The sequence below is a fragment of the Sinocyclocheilus grahami genome, unplaced genomic scaffold, assembly GCF_001515645.1.
Source record: "Sinocyclocheilus grahami isolate Dianchi unplaced genomic scaffold, SAMN03320097.WGS_v1.1 scaffold382.1, whole genome shotgun sequence".
Lineage (NCBI taxonomy): Eukaryota > Metazoa > Chordata > Actinopteri > Cypriniformes > Cyprinidae > Sinocyclocheilus > Sinocyclocheilus grahami.
Window position 1 is genome coordinate 1443689 of NW_015505561.1, and position 21337 is coordinate 1465025.

General features: G+C 37.8%; 1 protein-coding gene across 1 annotated transcript in view; it reads left to right on the plus strand.

The window, feature by feature from the left end:
• The window catches only part of LOC107549838 (glutamate receptor ionotropic, kainate 5), a 104479-nt gene extending 87968 nt beyond the window's left edge, over positions 1-16511 (plus strand). Inside the window, exons 17-23 of the mRNA XM_016231009.1 lie at positions 263-372; positions 497-670; positions 3669-3834; positions 6156-6381; positions 13408-13536; positions 14500-14621; positions 15842-16511. Of these exons, the coding sequence (XP_016086495.1) occupies positions 263-372; positions 497-670; positions 3669-3834; positions 6156-6381; positions 13408-13536; positions 14500-14621; positions 15842-16453 (1539 nt within the window). The 3' untranslated portion in view covers positions 16454-16511. The remainder of the gene's footprint in view (positions 1-262; positions 373-496; positions 671-3668; positions 3835-6155; positions 6382-13407; positions 13537-14499; positions 14622-15841) is intronic.
• The last annotated feature ends 4826 nt before the right edge of the window (positions 16512-21337 follow it).

Sequence of the window (21337 nt, forward strand, 5' to 3'; positions counted from 1 at the left end):
ATGTACACCTTGAATGCATTGTCGCTTTGGATAAAAGCACCTGCCTGATGCATAATGCATAAATGCACAAATGAAAAATTGTGCATAATGTTTTGTACTTATCAAAAACAAACTTTTACCCAATCTCTTCATATGAAAGCATGCACTAAGCAGAACAACAACAAACAGCGATTGTATCAGGCAAAAGCTTTCAACTGTTTGAAGAGTCTCTGGCTGTAGGAGTGGTAAAAGCATTGTTTGTATTGCTATGTGCTCTCTACAGGGCAGGAAGCCAGGTTATTTCTCCTTCTTGGATCCCTTTTCGCCAGCTGTCTGGCTATTTATGCTTTTAGCCTATCTGGCCGTTAGCTGTGTGCTCTTCCTGGCTGCCAGGTACCGCACTGTCACTCAATACACACACATCTATTTTGACTATCATTATATTCACAGTCCAGTGTTCTTCTTGAGGTAACAGCTTCTTTCGTTGTTTCTTTCCCATCCTCCCTCCTTCCATCAGGCTGAGTCCGTATGAGTGGTATAACCCCTTCCCGTGTTGGCGGGACCGCAGGGACCTGCTGGAGAATCAGTACACGCTGGGAAACAGCCTGTGGTTTCCGGTCGGTGGTTTCATGCAGCAGGGCTCAGAGATCATGCCCCGGGCTCTGTCCACACGCTGTGTCAGCGGCGTTTGGTGAGTGTGGCGATGTTTCGCACTTCCTTTGAGGTGTAAGAGACCATGCAGTAAGTGTGTGTTTATCTGTGAGTATTAAAGACACTTCTTCACACCGAGTGCAATATCAGGATCGACACCAGCTGGCTCTGCGCACATGATCCAAAAGCTTATATGGGTGACAGCGTTGCTGTAAACTAAAGACTGGAATATGCTACAAGATTTTTACAGCCTGGAGAAGTTGACGCTAGTAGCTGAAAGTCAGAGCCAGTCTGCAGATTTGATCTGACAGATTTCATAGAAAATGTATGCGTATGAGAGTGTATGATGGTCATAGACTTTTTAGCTTCAGAATTTGATTCCCTTGAGTCGGAGGATATCAAACATGTTTGATATTTTGAGCCGATTTTAGCAACAAGGTGCACATTTCTGAGGATGTTGTGATCAGAACAACTTTAAGTGTAGATTTAGAAAGTTAGAAATGTTTAAATTAGTTTAATACGTTTTATATATATATATATATATATATATACTATAAATAAAAGCACATAAATTACTAAAAATTACTAAAAGGTATAATTAAAAATGTAGACTGATTTTTAATAGGCAATACTTATTTTACTTAGGTTATAATAGCATTATATTTTTTATTGTTTCTTTTTAATAGCTTTTTCTAGTGTTAGAATATGATTCTTAAATGGTTAGATTTTCTAGAATTTCTCGGTTTTGTGCTCAACCCAGACTTTGTAACTTCTTTTTTTTGTAATAAATGCATTAAAAGTGTTCAAAAATGATGAAAATTATACTTAATTTTACTACACTTTTGCCAATTAACCTAAAACATGTTTTAGGTCATAGAATCACTATCAGCAATATTGCCATTACACAAAACATTTTGAGAACAATTGAGTTTTCCAAAATAAAAATAAAAAGTCTATATTTTGTCATGATGAAAATGAGGCGTGACAGCAGAAATGTCATTCATTTTTGTAATTAAGAAAGAAAAGTTATTTTCATATTTAAATGTAAATATTTAATGTAAATTTATTTTATTTGTATATATTTTCTATATTTAATTGACTGCTTTCTGGTGTTAAATGTTTTTCAAGATTTCATATCAAGTGCCTCTAACTGAATACCTGCTTATATCTTATTTGTTGGTAGGTGTTTCTATTTATTTTTTTGGTCAAGCGACCAAAAAAATTACCTATTTGTGAGATAATGTTCTGCAGGGCAGATTTTCACACATGGCGATGCATTATTTGAATTTAACATGGACTGAAAATCTGTTCTCTGTCTAAAGAGACCATTAAGAGTGTGTCTTGTCTCACTGAAGTTTGTTTGGGCATGTTTATTTTGTGCGCCGACATACATTGTGTGCTTCACTCTTTTGTAGTGTATTTCTAGATTAGTCTCCCACCTCGAATCATGTCGCTCAGTTCATTTTGCTCTTTCTGCTATCAAGTCAAGCTGTCTTCTGTTCCATCTCTTCAATTTCTATCCTGCGTCGTGCTGTTGAGGTCATTTAAGTTGAACAACCACTTTTAGGAAGAGTAACAATGGAGTTGAAATGATTCGATCTGTGCTTGCAGTGAAAGCCGAATGTTTAATCATCTGTGGTGTGAATAAACACAATAGATGCGACTTTAATCCCACACAGGGGTGACCCAGAAAGCGGAGAGCTGGCGTCTATCTCTGCTGCGTCCCTGAGCACGGCTCTGACTCCGTGATGCTCTGGGGGACGTGTGTCTGCAATTGGTGTACTTTAATATTTGATAAAGAGCTTTTATTTAATGACAAACAACTAATCTGGCTGTTTGTGTAGTTTTGGAGGCTAGTCACTTTAGAAAAGTTTAAAATGCTTCACCGGTCTCATGAAAGCTCTTTCTCTGAGGACTTCAGGAGTTTCCTTTCATCTGGCCATGATTCACTGCTGTGAAGAGCTCCGTGATTGTGTTGGGAATGGCTCTCCAACTTCCTCCTGGAAACGCCTTAGACAACATAAATCAGCAACCACAAAGAATGCATTCTTTTTCTCAGGAAATTCTTCTTTCTAAAGAAATCAGTGCTTTTATGCAGCAAGTATACATTAAAGTGACAGTAAAGACTTTTCTGAAGGATCATGTGACACTGAAGACTGGAGTAATGATGTTTTGAAATTCAGCTTTGCATCACAGGAATAAATTATATTGGGAAAATTTTTTTTTAATTGTAATAATATTTCACAGTATTACTGTTTTTGCTGTATTTTTGGTCAAATAAATGCATGAATGCAGTCTTGGTGAGCATATGAGACTTTTTTTCTAAAACATCTGACAATAAAATCAATCTGTCTGTCTGTTTGTCTGCCTGCCTGCCTGCCTGCCTGTCTCTCTGCCTGCCTGCCTGCCTGCCTGCCTGTCTCTCTGCCTGCCTGTCTCTCTGTCTGTCTGTCTCTCTGTCTGTCTGCCTGTCTGTCTGTCTGTCTGTCTGTCTGCCTGCCTGCCTGTCTGCCTGTCCGTCTGTCTGCCTGTCTCTCTGTCTGTCTGTCTGTCTGCCTGTCTCTCTGTCTGCCTGTCTGTTTGTCTGTCTGTCTGCCTGTCTGTCTGTCTGTCTGCCTGTCTATATATATATGCACGCACGCAAGCACACACACACATTGTAACATTGTCTCAGAACACAGTTTACCAGCTTAAACATGGAATGACTTCGTTTTTGCAGATACCATTGGTTGGAACATCTGACATAAATGGTAAATGTGTTAAATTATGTGTTTGATTTTTAATGTGCCATCGTGCCTTATTAATTCATTCACATTGCAGGTAATTCCACAGAGTTTGCAAACACTATTTATCGATTCATTTTTCATAGCAGGTTGATCTGGTCGACATTGCAGCTGTAGGTGTCTTTCAATATTTCATTGAATGAATGAGTCAGCAAATCTGCACACAGATGGGTCTAATGTAAACATCTGTCTCTAATGTACACACACATATTTCTGATGGGAAAAAAACAACGTGTTTCTGTGTGTCTGAAACAGGTGGGCATTCACGCTGATCATCATTTCCTCCTACACGGCAAACCTTGCCGCTTTCCTGACAGTCCAGAGGATGGAGGTGCCAATCGAATCTGCTGACGACTTGGCCGATCAGACGAACATCCAGTATGGGACTATTCAAGGAGGAAGTACTATGACCTTCTTCATGGTACGTATGTCCTTGTTTGTGTGAAATTGTGCGTGTGTGAGATTTGTTTCACCAGCCTACCATGTGTGCACATGTGATGATGTCATAATGCGTCACTTCCTGTTTGTAGCAGCAGTTGGGCTAGTGACTCATATTCAAGCCCACACAGAATCTGTGCCAGCTAAATTTTACAGAAAGCTTAACATTTCCGCAGAATTGAAACATCGTTCATTCACAAAATTCTACACCCCTTGCATACATGGATATTCAGTGATGTTAATATTAACTTTTGTACTAATAATACTGACAATATTCATACACTACCATTTGAAACATTCTGTAAGATTTTATGTTTTTGAAAGAAGTCTCATATGCTCACGAAGGCTGCATTTATTTGATAAAAATGTTTATAAAAGTACAGTAAAAAACTACAATTTTGAAACATTAAACTGTTATACTGTATAATATAACACATATATTATAAAAACATAACTGTTTTCTATTTTAATATGTTTTAAAATGGAATTGACTCTGATGGCAAAGCAGCATTTATTCCAGTCTTTAGTGTCCTTGAGAAATTATTTTAATATGCTGATTTTCTGTTTTAGAAACATTTCTGATTGTTATAAAAAGGATAGTTCACACAAATTCTGTCATTAATTACTCACCCTCATGTCCTTCCAAACCCGTAAGACATCCGTTCATCTTCGAAACACAAATTAAGATATTTTTGATGAAATCCAAAAGCTCTCTGACCCTCCCATAGACAGCAAGGTAACTACCATGAACAAGGCACCGAAATGTAGTAAGGACATCGTTAAAATGGTACATGTGACATCAGTGGTTTGACTGTAATTTTACGAAGCTACAAGAATACTTGGTGTGCGCAAAGAAAACTTGACTTTATTCAACCATTCTTCTCCACCCTAATGTCATTATGGAGAGTATTACGATGCATGCGCGTGCTTTCCTCTGCACGTAAACAATGCACAGCGCATATGTGTTCTACATCAGCAGCACCACACACATGCATCGTTTTATTATCTCCATGGCGCTAGGGTGGCGCGGAGGAGAAGAATTGTTGAATAAATTAGTTATTTTTGTTTTCTTTGCAATGTATTCCCGTAGCTTCATAAAATTACGGTTGAACCATTGATGTCACAAGGATTATTTTAACGATGTCCTTACTACATTTCTGTGCCTTGATCGTGGCAGTACCCTTGCTGTCTATGGAGGGTCAGAGAGCTCTCAGATTTCATAAAAATATCTTCATTTGTGTTCTGAAGATGAACGAAGGTCTTACAGGTTTGGAACGACATGAGGGTGAGTAATTAATGACTTATGATGAACTATCCCTTTAATGTTGAAACCAGTTGCTTCCCAATGTAAGCTGTGATCATTTTTTTTTCAGCATTATATTTGACATTTTATTTGAAATAGAAATCTTTGCAACATTATAAATGTCTTTACAGTCACTTTTGATTGATTTAATGCATCTATGCTGAAAAATAATATTCCTTTCATATTCATATCACAAACCTTTAAACGGAAGTTTAAATATTACTAATTTGTTACTAATACTAAATAATAAAAAAATATGATGACTTATAAAAATTTATAAAAGTAATATTTAATTAGATTTCACTAATTTTATAATACTTTCAGTGTTGCTCAGTTTATATCAATTCCAAAGATTTCCCCCCCAAAATCAATGTGTTTCTTCCATATCTGCTCATAGATGCATCCATTCCCAATACAGTTTTCTCAACTAGTCATTTTGACTAGTTGCCAAGAAAAGTAGTTGACTAGTATGTGGGTCAGTGTTTACCTGATGTAAATAATAAATTAAAATACAGGCTGAAAAACCAAAGACAAACCAAAATGCTGTCACCACATCTTAAACAAGCGCAGATGAAGTCATGTGATACACAAATAGTCGAAACAGTCCCTTTAATTAGTGGTAAAACTAATCGACTAGTCTGTGCATGTGCTTTGACTCATGTCATAATGCATCATGTCCTGTTTGTGGCAGTAAGCAGTTGGCCTAGTGACTCACAGCTACATCCATATTCACACTGGAGGCCAAGTTTACTTTCCCATTACATTAATAATGTATTATCCATCTTTCGTTCCCTTACATTTTCGCTTTCTTTCAATCTGTTACCTTAATCTAGTTCACTCTCAATGTCTGCCAATAAAATGCCTCTTTATTCATTGACCTGTCCTCATTTCACCGTTAATATAATTTCATCTTTGATTTTTCTCCACCTTCCAATACTATATCTGTTTCACCTTTCTTTTCTCTCTCCATCTTTTCCGATGACTTTCATCGCCTCTCGCAGAACTCGCGCTACCAGACGTACCAGCGCATGTGGAATTACATGTACTCCAAGCAGCCCAGCGTGTTCGTGAAGAGCACGGAGGAGGGCATAGCTCGGATTTTAAACTCCAAGTACGCCTTTCTTCTGGAAAGCACCATGAACGAGTACCACCGACACCTCAACTGCAACCTCACGCAGATTGGAGGCCTGCTGGACACCAAGGGCTACGGCATCGGCATGCCTCTGGGTGAGTAGGGCAGAAAAGAAAGACCTAGAGAAATAAAGAGAAAGAGAGAGAAAGGTTTCAGGTGGGATATAAAGGTATAAGAGAAATCAAAGTCTGATTTTAACCTTCTTATATAAGTAGAAATACTTTTTTGAGTGTCCAGCATTGAGGTATTTAACGCAGTATCTGGAAAAAGCTATCCATTATCATTCCTATTCATCCAAAAGTCTCAAAATGTGACTAATAATTTTGACTCTTAAATCTTTTTATTTCTTATTTTGAACTTTATCTCAGAAAAATTGCCTGTAGACTTTCATTGCGACTTCGGAATAGGCGTGAATAAAGAGACATAGAGACAAAAGGGCCTTTCGCACCGCGGGAACCTTTTCATAGTACCAGAACAAATTTTGGAACTACCCACTTTTTGGCGTTTTCGCACCGCCGGAACTGGGTGCGATTTTAGTACCGGACTGCCTTTTTCGAGAACCAAATTAGCTCCTACTCTGGAGCAGGGTCTAACCAGCACAACTGGTACTACCCGTGACGTAAGTAGACATTGATTGGCCAAACGCGTACGAAAACGCCCTCACCCGCCATGATTTAAAACAGCGCGTAAACATACTGTAAACATTGTGTCAACTTATTTCGCAAGTATGGAGAACAGCGATAGATGGACGGACGCTGAAGTGCAGGCACTTGTAGCAAATGTAGCACTGCCAGTTGTCGTTGGAGATTCTTAGTCCTCCTTTCCGTTCTTTCAATCGCTTTACGTATACGTCAACTTTCCATGTCCATTATTGTGAAACCCGCGAGACACAACAAAAACAGCTCTGATCACAGCGTCCTCCATCCTCCTGTTGTTAACGTTGTTCTTCTTTGTTTCCGTTGTTGAATGCCGCGCACAAATGACGTCGCTGTCGACCGGCTTACGTCACTTCCTAGTACACACTGTCGGTGCGAATGCAACCCTTTAAATGGTACTGGGAAATAGTTCGCGCAAAATCGTCCCAGTACTTTAGTACTGTACATTTAGTTCTGGAACTAAAGCGGTGCGAAAGGCCCTAATAAAGAGCTTTTTTTAAGGAGTTAATCGAACTTATTCAGGGTAGCATCATATTTAATTTTTGACATGAAAACAAGGCTGTGAGAGATATGTGTTCAGTGGACTCAGTCACAACCTCGTTTTCATCCTTGTTAAATTTATTTTGGCATCTAACCCGAGTAAGGTCTACTAGTTCATGCTAACCATCCAAACCATGACCCACTGACATCCAGACGTATTCCAGTTTAAAGATGCAGTATGTAATATCGACAGCTAGTGATTGAGTACTCCAGTCAAAATTCTAAATATTGGACAGCGTTATTTCTTCTGCCACCTCCTCCTCAGACTTGATTCTCATGCGGGTTGCCAGATACCACATGGAATGAGCATAATTGACAATGTTAGGCAACAAGCCTTACGCTGATCAGTTGATTTATCAACTGTAGCTTTTCCGAAGCTTTTTAGGTCGGATACAATCTGCAGTCACTGATCCATATTGTTTTGCTGGTTTCCATGGCTGCAATACGCTGTGTTTTCCGTCATCTGGCAACCTAGGGTGTCGAAATACTATTGGTTAAATTGGCAGTGGGCAGAATCACACAGATTAAAAAAAACAGACATTCTGACACGGAACACACACTTCAAAGTAGAATAACTGGCTGTAGAATTGTTTTTTTCCCCCGGTGAATTTAAGATGTTTCCTAAATATCTGCAAATGTATTATGGTATTTTTATACTTTAGTACAGTCAAAAAAAAAGCACATACAGTACCGTTAATCCCAAAACATTTTCTCTTTTCCAAGTGTAATGTACAGAGACAACTAAAGTAGAAAAATTACTACTAGTGACACAGAAATTATGCACTTTAAATTTACAGTATTTATATTAATTAACCAAAGAGTCAAACATTTTATTTATGTACTGTATTTATTTTTTGGCAATAAATATGCCTAATAAATATAAATATATAACTCTAAATACATTCCAACATTTGTTTATATATTAGGCAAAATGTCAACTTTCTGTGTTTTAGTTGAGTCTAAGATGTGGCTTAGCTGTTATCTCACATACTCTGATATGTTGAGCCGTGGTGCTCAAGTGGATGGTACCAGTTTGAGTGTGGTTTGTGGCATTTTCTGAAGTCGCTCCCTCTTTTTCTCCCCAATATTTTTCGTTCTCTCTCCATTATCCCGCTGCATAAAAAGTCCAAAAGTAAAATCAAAAATAATGTTTTAGTTCTGCCAGAAATAAATAGGATGATGGCCCAGAAGAACATCACACAGACAAGAAAGCCTCTGTCACAATGATAGCATCTCTTCATGCTCTGGTATTGCACATTTCTTTCTATTTTTTCTCCTGGATCGATGGCTTGCCACTTTCCACAAGGCTTGATAAATAGCAATTCTGACAGACAGAGATATGAGGGAGGGAAAAGAAACAATTTATGGCATATGTGTTTTGCATTGAGGGCTTTAATACTCACTAGTGGGTGTTACAATGAGGAAGGCTGGAAAAGAGAAAACGTGGGGTCTTAATCCACTATTGAGCCACTGTATGCGCTGGAATAACGTAGAAGGGCTTTCTGGACGTGCAAAGGGGCTTGTCAAGTCAAAATTTAAGAAGCTTACATCCAGCTGTGAAAGTGAAATAGGCCGTAAAAGTGTTATTGGCGTCATGTGGTGATTTCGCACAGTAGGCCTACTGCTCCAATTCCCAAAGACGTCTAAGCAAGCTAATAGTTCTGTTATATTTTTCTGCGTTCTTTTGAAGTTAATCAGCAAATTTCTGAAATGCAAAATGCCTTTACTTCTACTGTTGTCAGTACAGTTAATCAAAACACTGAAAATACTAAGCAATTGTATTGTTTTTGTCCTGTATTGGATCCCCACCAGCTACTTTTGGCATTTGTAAGAACAGACACAAGAGCTTAAAATGAATGTTCTGGATTTTAATTAAAACTATTACTAGAAGATTACAAAGAATTAAATCTATCATCAGTAGAGTAGATCTTCCGCCGTTAATACATTTTAACTCACAACAGTGAAATACTATTAAGATTCTATTTTAACTCATTAAATAAAATGATAAAAGTTGTATTTTTATGAAGCTTTGAGTAGAAAGAGAAGCTGTCACCAAATGCTCTTTTTGCTCTTGGCAGCAATACATATCAAGATTCATGTCTCTAAGATTTGTAAAGAATTGTTTCATGTCTTTGACGTGTTACACTTGAACAGTGTAGTATATCAGAAACCTTTTAATAGCTATTTTCTGACATGGTCTGTGGGTTTTCTGATGAAATCTGATGAAACCTGTAGGAGGATTAGAAATAGTGGAAATCTAATTGGACAGAAATTGAAAACAATGCTAGCAATAAAATATATGAGAATTACATGTCCAACACTGTTATTTTAGTTATTTAGTTATTTATATACTTTCATGGTATTTTAAAATAACTTTAATTTTTATATTTTAGTTTTTATTTATATTTCTTATTCATTTTCATTTATATTGATTTCAGTTTTAGTAATTTGAACTTATTTCAGCTGGTTGTAAAGGCAACATTTCTAAACTTTAATTTAATTTTTGAGTTTTTTTAAAGTTAACTTTAAGTTTTTTTATCTAATATTTATATTGTTTTATTTCAGTCAACTAAAACAGATTCAAATTGTTTGACTTTTAGCAACATTTCTAAACTTTAATTTAATTTTTGAGTTTTTTTAAAGTTAACTAAGTTTTTTTATCTAATATTTATATTGTTTTATTTCAGTCAACTAAAACAGATTCAAATTGTTTGACTTTTAATTAACAATTACAACACTGATTTCCAAACCATTCAGTCCAAAGATATTTAGTGAAAAACTGTTGGTGCCATTAAAGATTTTGGGAGGCAGATTTAATACTCACTAGTGGGTATTAGTAGTATTAAAGGGATAGTTCATGAAAAATGAAAATTGTCATGTACTCATCTTTTAATTTGTTCCGAAAATATATGAATTTCTATCAGCTGTTGAACACAAAAGAAGGTATTTTGAAAAATGATGTTAACCAAATAGTTGACGGTAGCCATTGACTTCTATAGTATGGAAAAATTTCTATGGAAGTCAATGGCTACCGTCAACTATTTGGTTAACAACATTCTTCAAAATATCTCGTACAGTTCAGGACAATTTGAGGGAGAGTAAATAATGACAGAATTTTCATTTTTGGGTGCACTGTCCCTTTAAGAACTTGACCGATCGGTGTGCCAGTACAGTTAAAAGGGCTGCCACTGACTCCCATGATGTATGAAGAATTATAAAAACCTTTGGTTTTTGGTACCTTGAAAACTAAAAGATTTTAGCAGACAAAATTATGGGAGTATGAGTAAAAGACAGGACATATGAAACTGGGATGCTTACTTATGGGAATTTGTACCTACAGTAGATTAATAGATGCAGTGAGAAAATTAACAGTGCTGCTTGCTGTTTTTGATCTTCTGTCCTCCAGGAAGATCAGACCAACAACTTCATGACCACTAGGCTAAACTGCCCTCCAAAACATCACCATATACGCTCATAATCGCATGATCCCGTAAATAGAGTTGAAATGAGAACCCAGGAGCAGCATCCGTCTTCAAAGACTATCTCCAGGTCATCGTCTTCCAGGAGCTCAAACATTCATTCCCTCCTCCCGGTTCTAACTCATCTCTTCAGGTCACCTTCCAAAGTTCTGGTGCCAAGTGATAAAATCCTCTCATCCACTCATTCATGAAGAGGCTGGTCACCATGGACTCCCCACATCCACTTCCATAGCAACCCGGAGTGCAGATGGTGTCACCACATAGTCTTTAGACTGGGTTAGACTGTAAAACATGAAATCAAAATGGACCTTTCAAGCGACTAGTTGTTCACACCCATACTAATGTCTTAGGGCAGTCGTGGCCTAATGGTGAGAGAGTCGGACCTGTAACTCAAAGGCTGCGGGTTCGAGTCTCAGGTCCGGCAGGAATTGTCGGTGGGGGGAGTGAATAACCAGCACTGCTCCGGGTGTGTGTTCACGGTTCACGGATGGGTGAAATGCAGAGCACAAATTCCGAGTATGGAACACCATACTTGATCACACGTCACGTCCTCCTCCTAATGTCTTCCTTCTGTAACACCTCACAATAAGGTTCAATTTGAAGACTAGTTACATAAATTATGATTTTTTTAAAACCATTTATTTATTTATTTATTATCATTTATTATCATTTAACCATTTAGTATAATATTATTTTGACAATAGACATTGTTCATTTTTAGTTAGGTACCTAATGCATTAACTAATGTTATGAAATTGCATTATTCATCAGAATATGTACTTCTATAAATATTCTGTTTCAGACTTCAAAAGTCACATTACAATAGTAAAATTGTTTGTGAATACCTTTTCATGTTTAATGTACTGCATGTACTTTTGTGGTGAATAGTCAGCATAAATAGTGAGGTTCAGTCGGGTCATTTTCAAATAAAACGACAAATATTTAAACTTCTGAAAACATTTCAGTGCTGGAAGGTGAAAGAAATTCATTATAACCTGAGATGACAAGCTTAGAATGTAATTACAACCGAGCAATGCAATATCCAGTTGGTGACCTTTCAAAACTGTGCAGTTTTAAATACCAGATTTATTCTTGTTAGCAAATATAGGTATTTGCAAAGAATTTTATAAAATATAAAAATAATAATTTTAGAAATAATATAGGTTAATTGGAAAAATTTGCCTCTGCCTACAAAAAAAAAAAAAAACTACACATAATTAACTGCAGTTTCCAGAAAAAAAAAACATTTTTTTAAATATATATATATATATATAAATTATTATTACTGGGGCAGATTATCAATTTAAAAGACCTTGCACAATTCTATGTTGTGATTTCAAAAAAACTTTTACCATAGTGCATTTGTAAACCAATACATTTTGATGTTTGCATCACATAATTAGCTCCATATGGCTTTTTTGATGTAAACTTGCTCGGTAGCTCACCTGGTACAGGAATGGAAAGCGCTCAGATACGAGTCCTGTGAAACATGAGTCACAATAAAACAGCTCAAAGACTTGTTGAAGCTAAAATGGCATTTCAGATAAAACTGAACATGTTTTCTGCACCAATCACTGGACATTTCACTGAAAGTAGCACAAAACATGCAAGAAGCAACACCACAGGCAGGTTTTCTCTGATGAGATTGAAGATATTTTTGAAAGCTTGCATATTTCTTAGCTTACATGGCATGAGAAAATTGCAGCTTTAAACACAGGGGTTGATGTAAGTGATACTGACACATAAAATAAATGTTTTGTGCTTATTATACTGAGGTGCAAAAACATGCACCTGCAAAGTACTTCAATTTCACAGCCTTTGAATGAAAAAGAAACTAACATTCAGTGACAGCTGATCCATTCCAGTGCATATCTGCAGTGTTTAATTTGAATTAGCATCTTTTAATTTGATGAACACATCCTTTCACGTCATGTCGCTATTAGCGTGACATGATTAGTCGTGATACAGTAATGTTTAATGAAGGGTGATGTTATTCTAACAAGTCAAATAATTTGGAATTAACCTATCATAACATTCATTTTCATTCTGACACACTGGCTAATTTAACTCATTTGCACAACATCAGTTGACTTTCTAAGACATACTCAGTCATGTCTTAGCAGTTAGCGTATGTGTTCTGACATTCTGACACGTTAAACCAGAGTGCTAATGAGGGCAACGCTGGTCTGGGTCGTGTCTTATAAATGTCCCTGTCACTAAAGGTGTCCAAAAGGCCAAAAACTGTTTACTTGGTGTGTAGCATTGCTAATCTTAACATAGCATTGCTAGCCTTAGCCTGTCTGAACTTTTTTAACTAATGTTAAGGTAGTTAGCTAGTTTCCCAGCCTTACCAAGGTTTTAGATGGGTTTTGTACAATCATCAGCTGGTAACCCTGGGAGTCCAGTTGGCTAACCAGCTAAACTAATTTCATTCACTCTCTTGCAGGTTCACCATTCAGAGATGAGATCACGTTAGGCGTACTGCAGCTGCAAGAGAACAACAGATTGGAAATCCTAAAGCGTCGATGGTGGGAGGGAGGAAAGTGTCCTAAAGAAGAAGACCATCGCGCCAAAGGTGAGCGAAACGCTGTTATTAGCACCTCAACATAACATACTGTTCTGTTACTGTACGTACTGATACCAACAGTACTGGCATTTTAAGTTATGAGTTCTGGTACAACCCTGAATATTTATAACCTGAAGTATGCGTGTGTGTATTAGTCAAGAGTAAGTTTTGCTATTCTCACAGGGACAAAAAAAAATCATTCATTTTGTCCTATAGTTTTTCATCCGTTTATCCTTTAGAGGAATACTAAAACCTGATGAATGTCTTCGCAAAGAAGACAGCTTTAAAAGAATGTAACTAATAGATATCACCATGCATCGCCCTGTTGAAAAAAACAGAAACCATATGCTGGTTAGGCATGTTTTGAAGCTGGGAAGCTCTGTTTTTGTGATTCTGCTAAACTCAGAATTATTGTGGGTTTCCTCATATTCTTGCACGCAAAGTTTGTTTAGTTTCTTTGTAAGTGAATGAATTAATTGTATCACTGGCAACTAAACCACCTGAATCCTGGTTAAGAGAAGCGAAAATCCCTGTCTCCTCTTAGCGGTTGATGCTTCAGGATTTAAATTTTAATGGTGGCCCAACACACGACAGAAGTTGATTATCATACAAAATCAAACAAGTTCATGTTAATAGAAATAATTGTTTTGCCATTCCCCTATTATTATTATTTTTTAATTATTATTATTTTAATCAATTCATTTAAACAGATCATTTCAGACATGCATTTTTCAAAAAACAGAGAAATTAAAATGTTTCCTTATCAAACCACCTGGCTTCATGCTTCCGCTTGATAACTCTTAGGAATACCGCCTACACCCACCTACATCTCTGAAATATAGTTTAATAGGATCCCTCTGGAATCCTGCGGGAATGCAGATCTCTAATTAGATCCACAGTGTGTGTGTGTGTGTGTGTGTGTGTGTGTGGAAGGACGTTTCTGTGTGTTACATTGCTGTGTTTTTCCTTCAGGTCTAGGTATGGAGAATATCGGCGGGATATTCGTGGTGCTGATATGTGGACTCATAATAGCTGTTTTTGTAGCCATTATGGAGTTTGTGTGGTCCACACGCCGCTCGGCCGAGACAGATGAGGTACGCCCTCACTCCTGCCCCATCCGAAACCACAGACACTCACGAGTAGGTCACAACGCCAACCAAGCCGTCTGTGTTTGTGATGTAACTGTTCCATAGCTTTCACACAGTTTACCGCTCATATTTCTACACCTCAAACATGGCTCTAGCAGTGACAATGGGTTTGATTCCCAGAAATAAAATAAAATGTATATGCAGTCTGTGCTGCATATAGGTTGCTTTGGATAAAAGCATCTGCCAGTTTCATCAACAAGTTGTTTGGAATATGAATGAGTGCTATTATAGACCATTTTAGTATTTTTGGCTAATTAAATGGAAAATTAAAAAATTTTGAGACTGAAGTGCAATGCTTATGGGCACAATGATGGATCATAGCCTTTATTCATGAGTTCCACGAGATTTGTGAACATATATTTTATTCATTTTGTTTTAGACAAATGGAGAAAATAAAGACTTGGTTGTTCTAGTTCTGAAAACTCTGCTTTGCACACAATGTTATTCAGTGCAGGTTATTTCTGTAGGTCAAGTGGCAAAGCATGCCATTAGCAACAGCAAGCACATTTACTGATATAATATGTATCTTGAATGCATTGCAAGTCGCTTTGGATAAAATGATCTACCAAATGCATACATTTAAATGTATGGGATTTTTTACATTCATTTATTAGTTCACCAGGTTGATTAACCCCTAACTCAACCAGGGGGCCGTTGCCCACTATGGGGCCTCAACAAACTTCCAAGGGGGCTTCAAGATGACTTAAAATGATTTATAATAAGACATAGAAAGCATTAAAATAAGCTGAAACGACTAAAGCTCAAGATATTTCCTATTTTAATTCACCTCCTCTTTGAAGAACCAGGGTTCATTTTGTTTTGAAAAACAAGGATATATGATATAGCTTAATTTTAAAATATAACTGGTAGTCATGTTAGTGAAAATATTTTTACAAATCCTTATCAAGTAAATAATGAGCAGCTGTGCAAGTCATTGGGCCTCTAAATGTTGTCGTGCACTATGAGGGCTATTGAAGTGAAAAAGGTGGAGATCCACTGCCCTAACTTTCAGTATGAGATACGAATAGCGATGCCCACTTCAAGATAATTGAGCAAATTATGTTCTGTTTTCACTTTACTCCTGTCCATTTTCATTTTGTCTTTTTCCTTATATATTTCCTTCCTGACTCTCTTTCCTCTCTCTTCCTCTTTGATCACTCACTAAGGTGTCAGTATGTCAGGAAATGATGACTGAATTCAGAAACGTTATCTCCTGTAAAAAGAACTCTCGTTTGCGGCGCCGACGGCCCCTCTCGTCCCAGGGCATTCTCCGGCACCCAGCCCGTCTCCCTTTAGGAGCTCCCCGTCAAATGCGGCTCGTGAGGGAGATGCGTCTCAGCAACGGCAAACTCTACAGTGGGACGGGGCCGTTAACCGGCGCCGCTGCTGGACCGGGACCTGGCGGGGGCGCTGCGGAAATGGGCCCGGGCCCTCAGCGACTGCTGGAGGACCCTCTCAGTGCCAGTGTCCCCAGTAGCGCACCCGCTCTGGTCCCCACGGCGGCACCCCGCGGCTGCACACATGTGCGGGTGTGTCAGGAGTGCCGGCGGATCCAGAGCCTTCGCTCCACATCATCATGCTCACGCAGCTCGCCACTGGCCTCCGCCACGTCCTCTCTTCCGCATTTGCCGCCACCGCCCCCCTCGGCCTCCAATACAAACACTGACAGCGAAGGAGGAGGCTCGGGCAGCCCACGCAGGGCCAAACCCACGCCCCCTCCAAGGCCGCTGCCACCCACTAAAACTCCCTCTACTGATCTCCTCTGCAAGCAGGACTGAGACCGAGATTAAGGAAACTATTGTCGGGACAAGAATTTAATGTAAATGAGTGCTGGAGGACAGACGGAAAGAGACTGTCCACGCCTCCAGTCCTATACCAGTGCTTGAAGATTCACACCCACAATGAAGAAAATAAGGCAAATGATTCAGATTATATTGTTATTAATATTCCAATAAAACTGTGGGGTAATGTAGGAGGGCTGTTGCCCTCTTTCGTTAAATATATAGACACATGTTTGGAATAAAACTGTGATTCAAACTGTGGCTTTCGCCCTTAATGAATGTTTCTGTTAGTTGATCATTTGATTCACCCACTCCCTCCCTCCCTCCCTCTTATTTATAATACTCTGTTTGGAATGCTTTCAAATTCTTACACCGTGTCCTAACCAGGTGTGACGCGATAAGTTAATTAATTTTTAAATAAAAGTTATAAAACTTAGTAAATCAGAATTAGTTTTGTAATAGTACTAACCTGTAACCACGACATGCGATGAATGGCAGGACATATTGTGGTCACTTGGTTTCTACGGCTGTGTCTAAATGAAGATTGCTGACATGCTTTTTATCGTTCAAAATTTAATTCTAGATTTAAAAAAAATATATATATATATATATATATATATATTCTCTCACGTTCTCTCGTTTGATATTTCATCATTGGCACAGCCAATCCCTGCGGAGTCCTTCCGTGTGGCCCCGCCCATAGTGAAATATCGTTGGTCCAAAACCCGACTCCACATAACCTCATATTCCTGTACAAAATTACATCCAGTGCAAGAAACGTTTTAACCGCAAATATTTAATTCTACAGATGCTATTATAGTAATTGTTTGTAATAGCTTGCCTGGGTGTTTTTACAGGGCTCTTACAAATATCATTTTTTATTTTATTTCTCTTGCTGCTATCGTGACAGCAGGTAGTAGTTTACTGAGATGTTTACATGAATTGAACGCAGCTTAAACGTTATAGCTACATATGCTGATTACCTGTGTTTGTATCATGCCAACCCGGTATCATGAAAGTGCGTATAAATAGTAAGCCAAATAAAAACGAAAACAGGTGGTATTGATACGCAAAAATGGACTTTGGCGTGTATGTGCTACGCGATGGGTAGGTTTAGGGTTGTGGGGTAGATGCGTATCATATGTACGCAAAAACTGCGTATCATATGCACTCGAAAACTGCGTATTATATGCACGCGAAAACTGCGTATTATATGCACGCGAAAACTGCGTATCATATGCACTCGAAAACTGCGTATCATATGCACGCGAAAACTGCGTATTATATGCACGCGAAACACATACGTATCACATGCACGCCAAAGTCCATTTTTGCGTATCAATACCACGACTTTTCGTTTTTATTTGGCGTACTATTTATACGCATTTTTATGAGACCGGGCTCATCATGCCGTGCAGCTTTTTACGCTTTCAGGGTGGATAGACAAATGACTTGCGTCTCGCCTTGTTATGACACAATTGTTGTGTTGAATGCTGCAGCTAATCTCTTTGTATGTTTGTAATCGGATGTATCTATTATGTTTAACAATTAAATGTTTAAGCATTCTTAGAAGGACAAGCACAGGTGAGTCACACTACACTTCACACAAACTATATGCAGACAGTAGCCAGATGTCAGCAACCTGTTAAACATCGTTTAAAATGAAGAATTCAACAGGACAGACGATATTAAAGCATTCCCACACATATTCTCAAGGAAACCTGACATTTGCTCATGAATTACATAAGGGCAGCCAAAGAGATGACTAAACAGAGCAGATGTCCTGCTTTTTGTGCGTTTACATGCAACAGAGAAAACAGGGTGAAATAATCTGTACAAAACTGCCTTCCAGTGGTTGACAGAAGCATTACCCGAGGTTAGTTGCTTCATCGAGAGGTTCACAGGCGAATGCAGTGTGTTTTATGTGATGTTCTGGCCTGGGTGTCTGGGGTAAAATTAGGGCAGCAAAATGAGAACACATGGGAAGAAGCACAGACTGTGAGCTCAAGTGAAATGAGCAACACTGGCTTAAAGGAAAATACCGAATAGGACAAAATGAGAATCTATTTTTAAACAATGTCTTCTAGTTCTAGTGAAAGGGTCAGAACATTACAGAGAGATATGCTGTAATCATGCATTTAAAATATTTAACTTCAAATGTTGTGCCCCGCACATGGTCCATAACATTATAGTCAAGTGGATTTTGAATTAAATTCCAAAGAAAATTAAAATGCACAATTTTTGTAGGTGAAACGCTGTGGCAGAAATCATTAATGTACATGTCTACATTTGGTCAGTCTAATTAAGTTGCAACTTCCACAGCTTTAAAATGAAAGTTCTGAAATCATTTACCCACATAAAGTTCAAAGCTTCTCTTTTTGAATAAAAGAAAATGAATTTTCAGCTTCATTTTTTTATTACAAAATTGAAACAATAGGCTTAGGATTCTCACTGTGCTACTGGAAATCTTACAATTGCATTAAAAATTAAGTAATTAAAGAGTGTCTTCCCCTGTTTGGTCATGTTGTATCTTGTTTTGGACACCAAATGAGCCAGAACTGTCCCTAGTCCCCCCTCCAAAGACATAAATGCACAATGTCCCTGATGTACACTGCGAAAGTGATGAAAAATGTTTTATGGTATAGTTGACATTTCTGAATATTATACTATTTTAACAGCAAGTACTGTCAGGATTTCTTCTTTGTTTGGATCATGATTCATTTAAAAGAAAACATCTTAAATTTGAAATAATGATCCTTCAGTGCATAACTCCATAAAGGAGTCATTTCTCATAAATTGTCCCAAAACCATGGCATTGCATTATACCTTATTATTCCTTAAACCAGCTGTCATCTGACAGTAACTTGTAAAACTATAGTAATATAGTAAACAACTTACAGCTGGGCAAGAATTTACCTGAAGACAAAATTATTATTAGTCTATACTGATAGCTTTCAGAACTACATATTTCAAAATATGTATCAACTTGATTGTTTTCCCCCTGAAGGGTAAAAAATGTCTAATTTGGGACCCTGGTCTAGATAAGAAAACATGTGATGGCAAGTCAGTTCACTCGGTTCCCATATGCAAAACCCCTGGGCAGTTATTAGTTTGAGGTAGACATAAATCAGAAAATGGTAGAAAAATGTGTTATCTTGAGATAATTGTTTTTCAGTTTCAGCTCACTCTTGAGCAGACCGACTGCCAGCAGTGTTGTTCCGCTGTCATTCAGCTCTCCAGGGGATCATTGTAAGAAGTATGAACACCTGTAAAGCTTCATAGACGGCCGTGCATTTCAAAGGCACCTGTCTCTGTAAGGTGTTCTCGCAGAACTACACACAAGCGCAGCTGCGTGTCCTTTGACTGCAGGATGGATGAGGAAGGAAAGCAGCATGTGGCTGGGGGGTGGATACAGTATTTACAGACAAACCCTTATGTGACACTGGACCACAAAACCAGTCTTAAGTCGCTGGGATATATTTGTAGCAATAGCCAAAAATACATTGTATGCGTCAAAATTCTTGATTTTTCATTTATGCCAAAAATCATTAAGTAAAGATCATGTTCCATGAAGATATTTTGTATATTTCCTACTGTAAATATATTAAAACTTAATTTTTGATAAGTACCGTAATAGGCATTGCTAAGAACTTCATTTGGACAACTTTAAAGGCGATTTTCTCAATATTTAGATTTTTTTGCACCCTCAGATTCCAGATTTTCAAATAGTTGTATATCGGCCAAATATTGTCATATCCTAACAAACCATACATCAATGGAAAGCTTATTTACCCAGCTTTCAGGTGATGTATAAATCTCAATTTCGAAAAATTGACCCTTTTGACTGGTTTTGTGGTCCAGGGTCACAAATGTTCCTATGCATAGACTAGGAAATTTACATTTTTAAAGTCCCAAAGCACGCCCCAAGCATGAAGTGTCTCATTTTGACACTAGGAGTCAGTAGATGCAAGAAATGCATATCCCCATCCCCACATTACACATTATAGTATTTTTATGTTATCTGCAACGGTTCCTAAGAAGGGGTTTGATTTCTTAAACAGGTTATTTGACTAAGTTTTAGTTTACATAATTTTAAAAAATCATTCAATTTTGTTATTTTCATACATATTTATTGCATATTATAATATAAATGATTTAACGTGGTAATATGGATATATTTCAATGTTAAAGGGTGAAAATGAAAATGAAAATTAGCTGATGTACTCATCCTCGAGGCATCCTTGGTGTATACGACTTTCTTCTTTCAGACGAATCCAATCGGAGTTATATTAAAAATTGTCCTGGCCCCTCCAAGCGTTACAATGGGGATAAGTGGGTGCTTTTTGTCAACAGTCCAGAAGATGTGAAATAAAGTGCTAGCATCCGTAATAAAGCGTGCCTCACACGGCTCAGGGGGGTGAATAAAGGCCTTCTGTAGATAATCCATGTGTTTTTGTAAGAAAAATATCCATATTTCAAACGTAATAAACACTTCTCTTTCACTTCATCTATAATTTAATTATATATATATACCAAAAATTATTCAGACACTTTGACCTGACCATGTTTAGCTTAAAGGCACAATATGTAATTTTCGCCGCTAGAGGGTGCGTATTCAAAATAAAAAAAGAAGCAAAGGCATAGTTTAATGACGCTGTGACTGAGTGTGGAATCATGGGAGTTGTCGTCTTCATCCCCACAGCCGATGCAATCCGACACGACTCGGGCAGAAATCATGTTCATGGATGAGCTAATGATTTATTAAGGTAGTAGAATGAAGCAGGGTGAGACTGAAAGCCGTCGAAGCGAAACGAGGCCGCTGAACGAGCGCGACACACGGCTCGAAAGCAGCGGAGCTTTTATTATGCCACAGTCGACCGC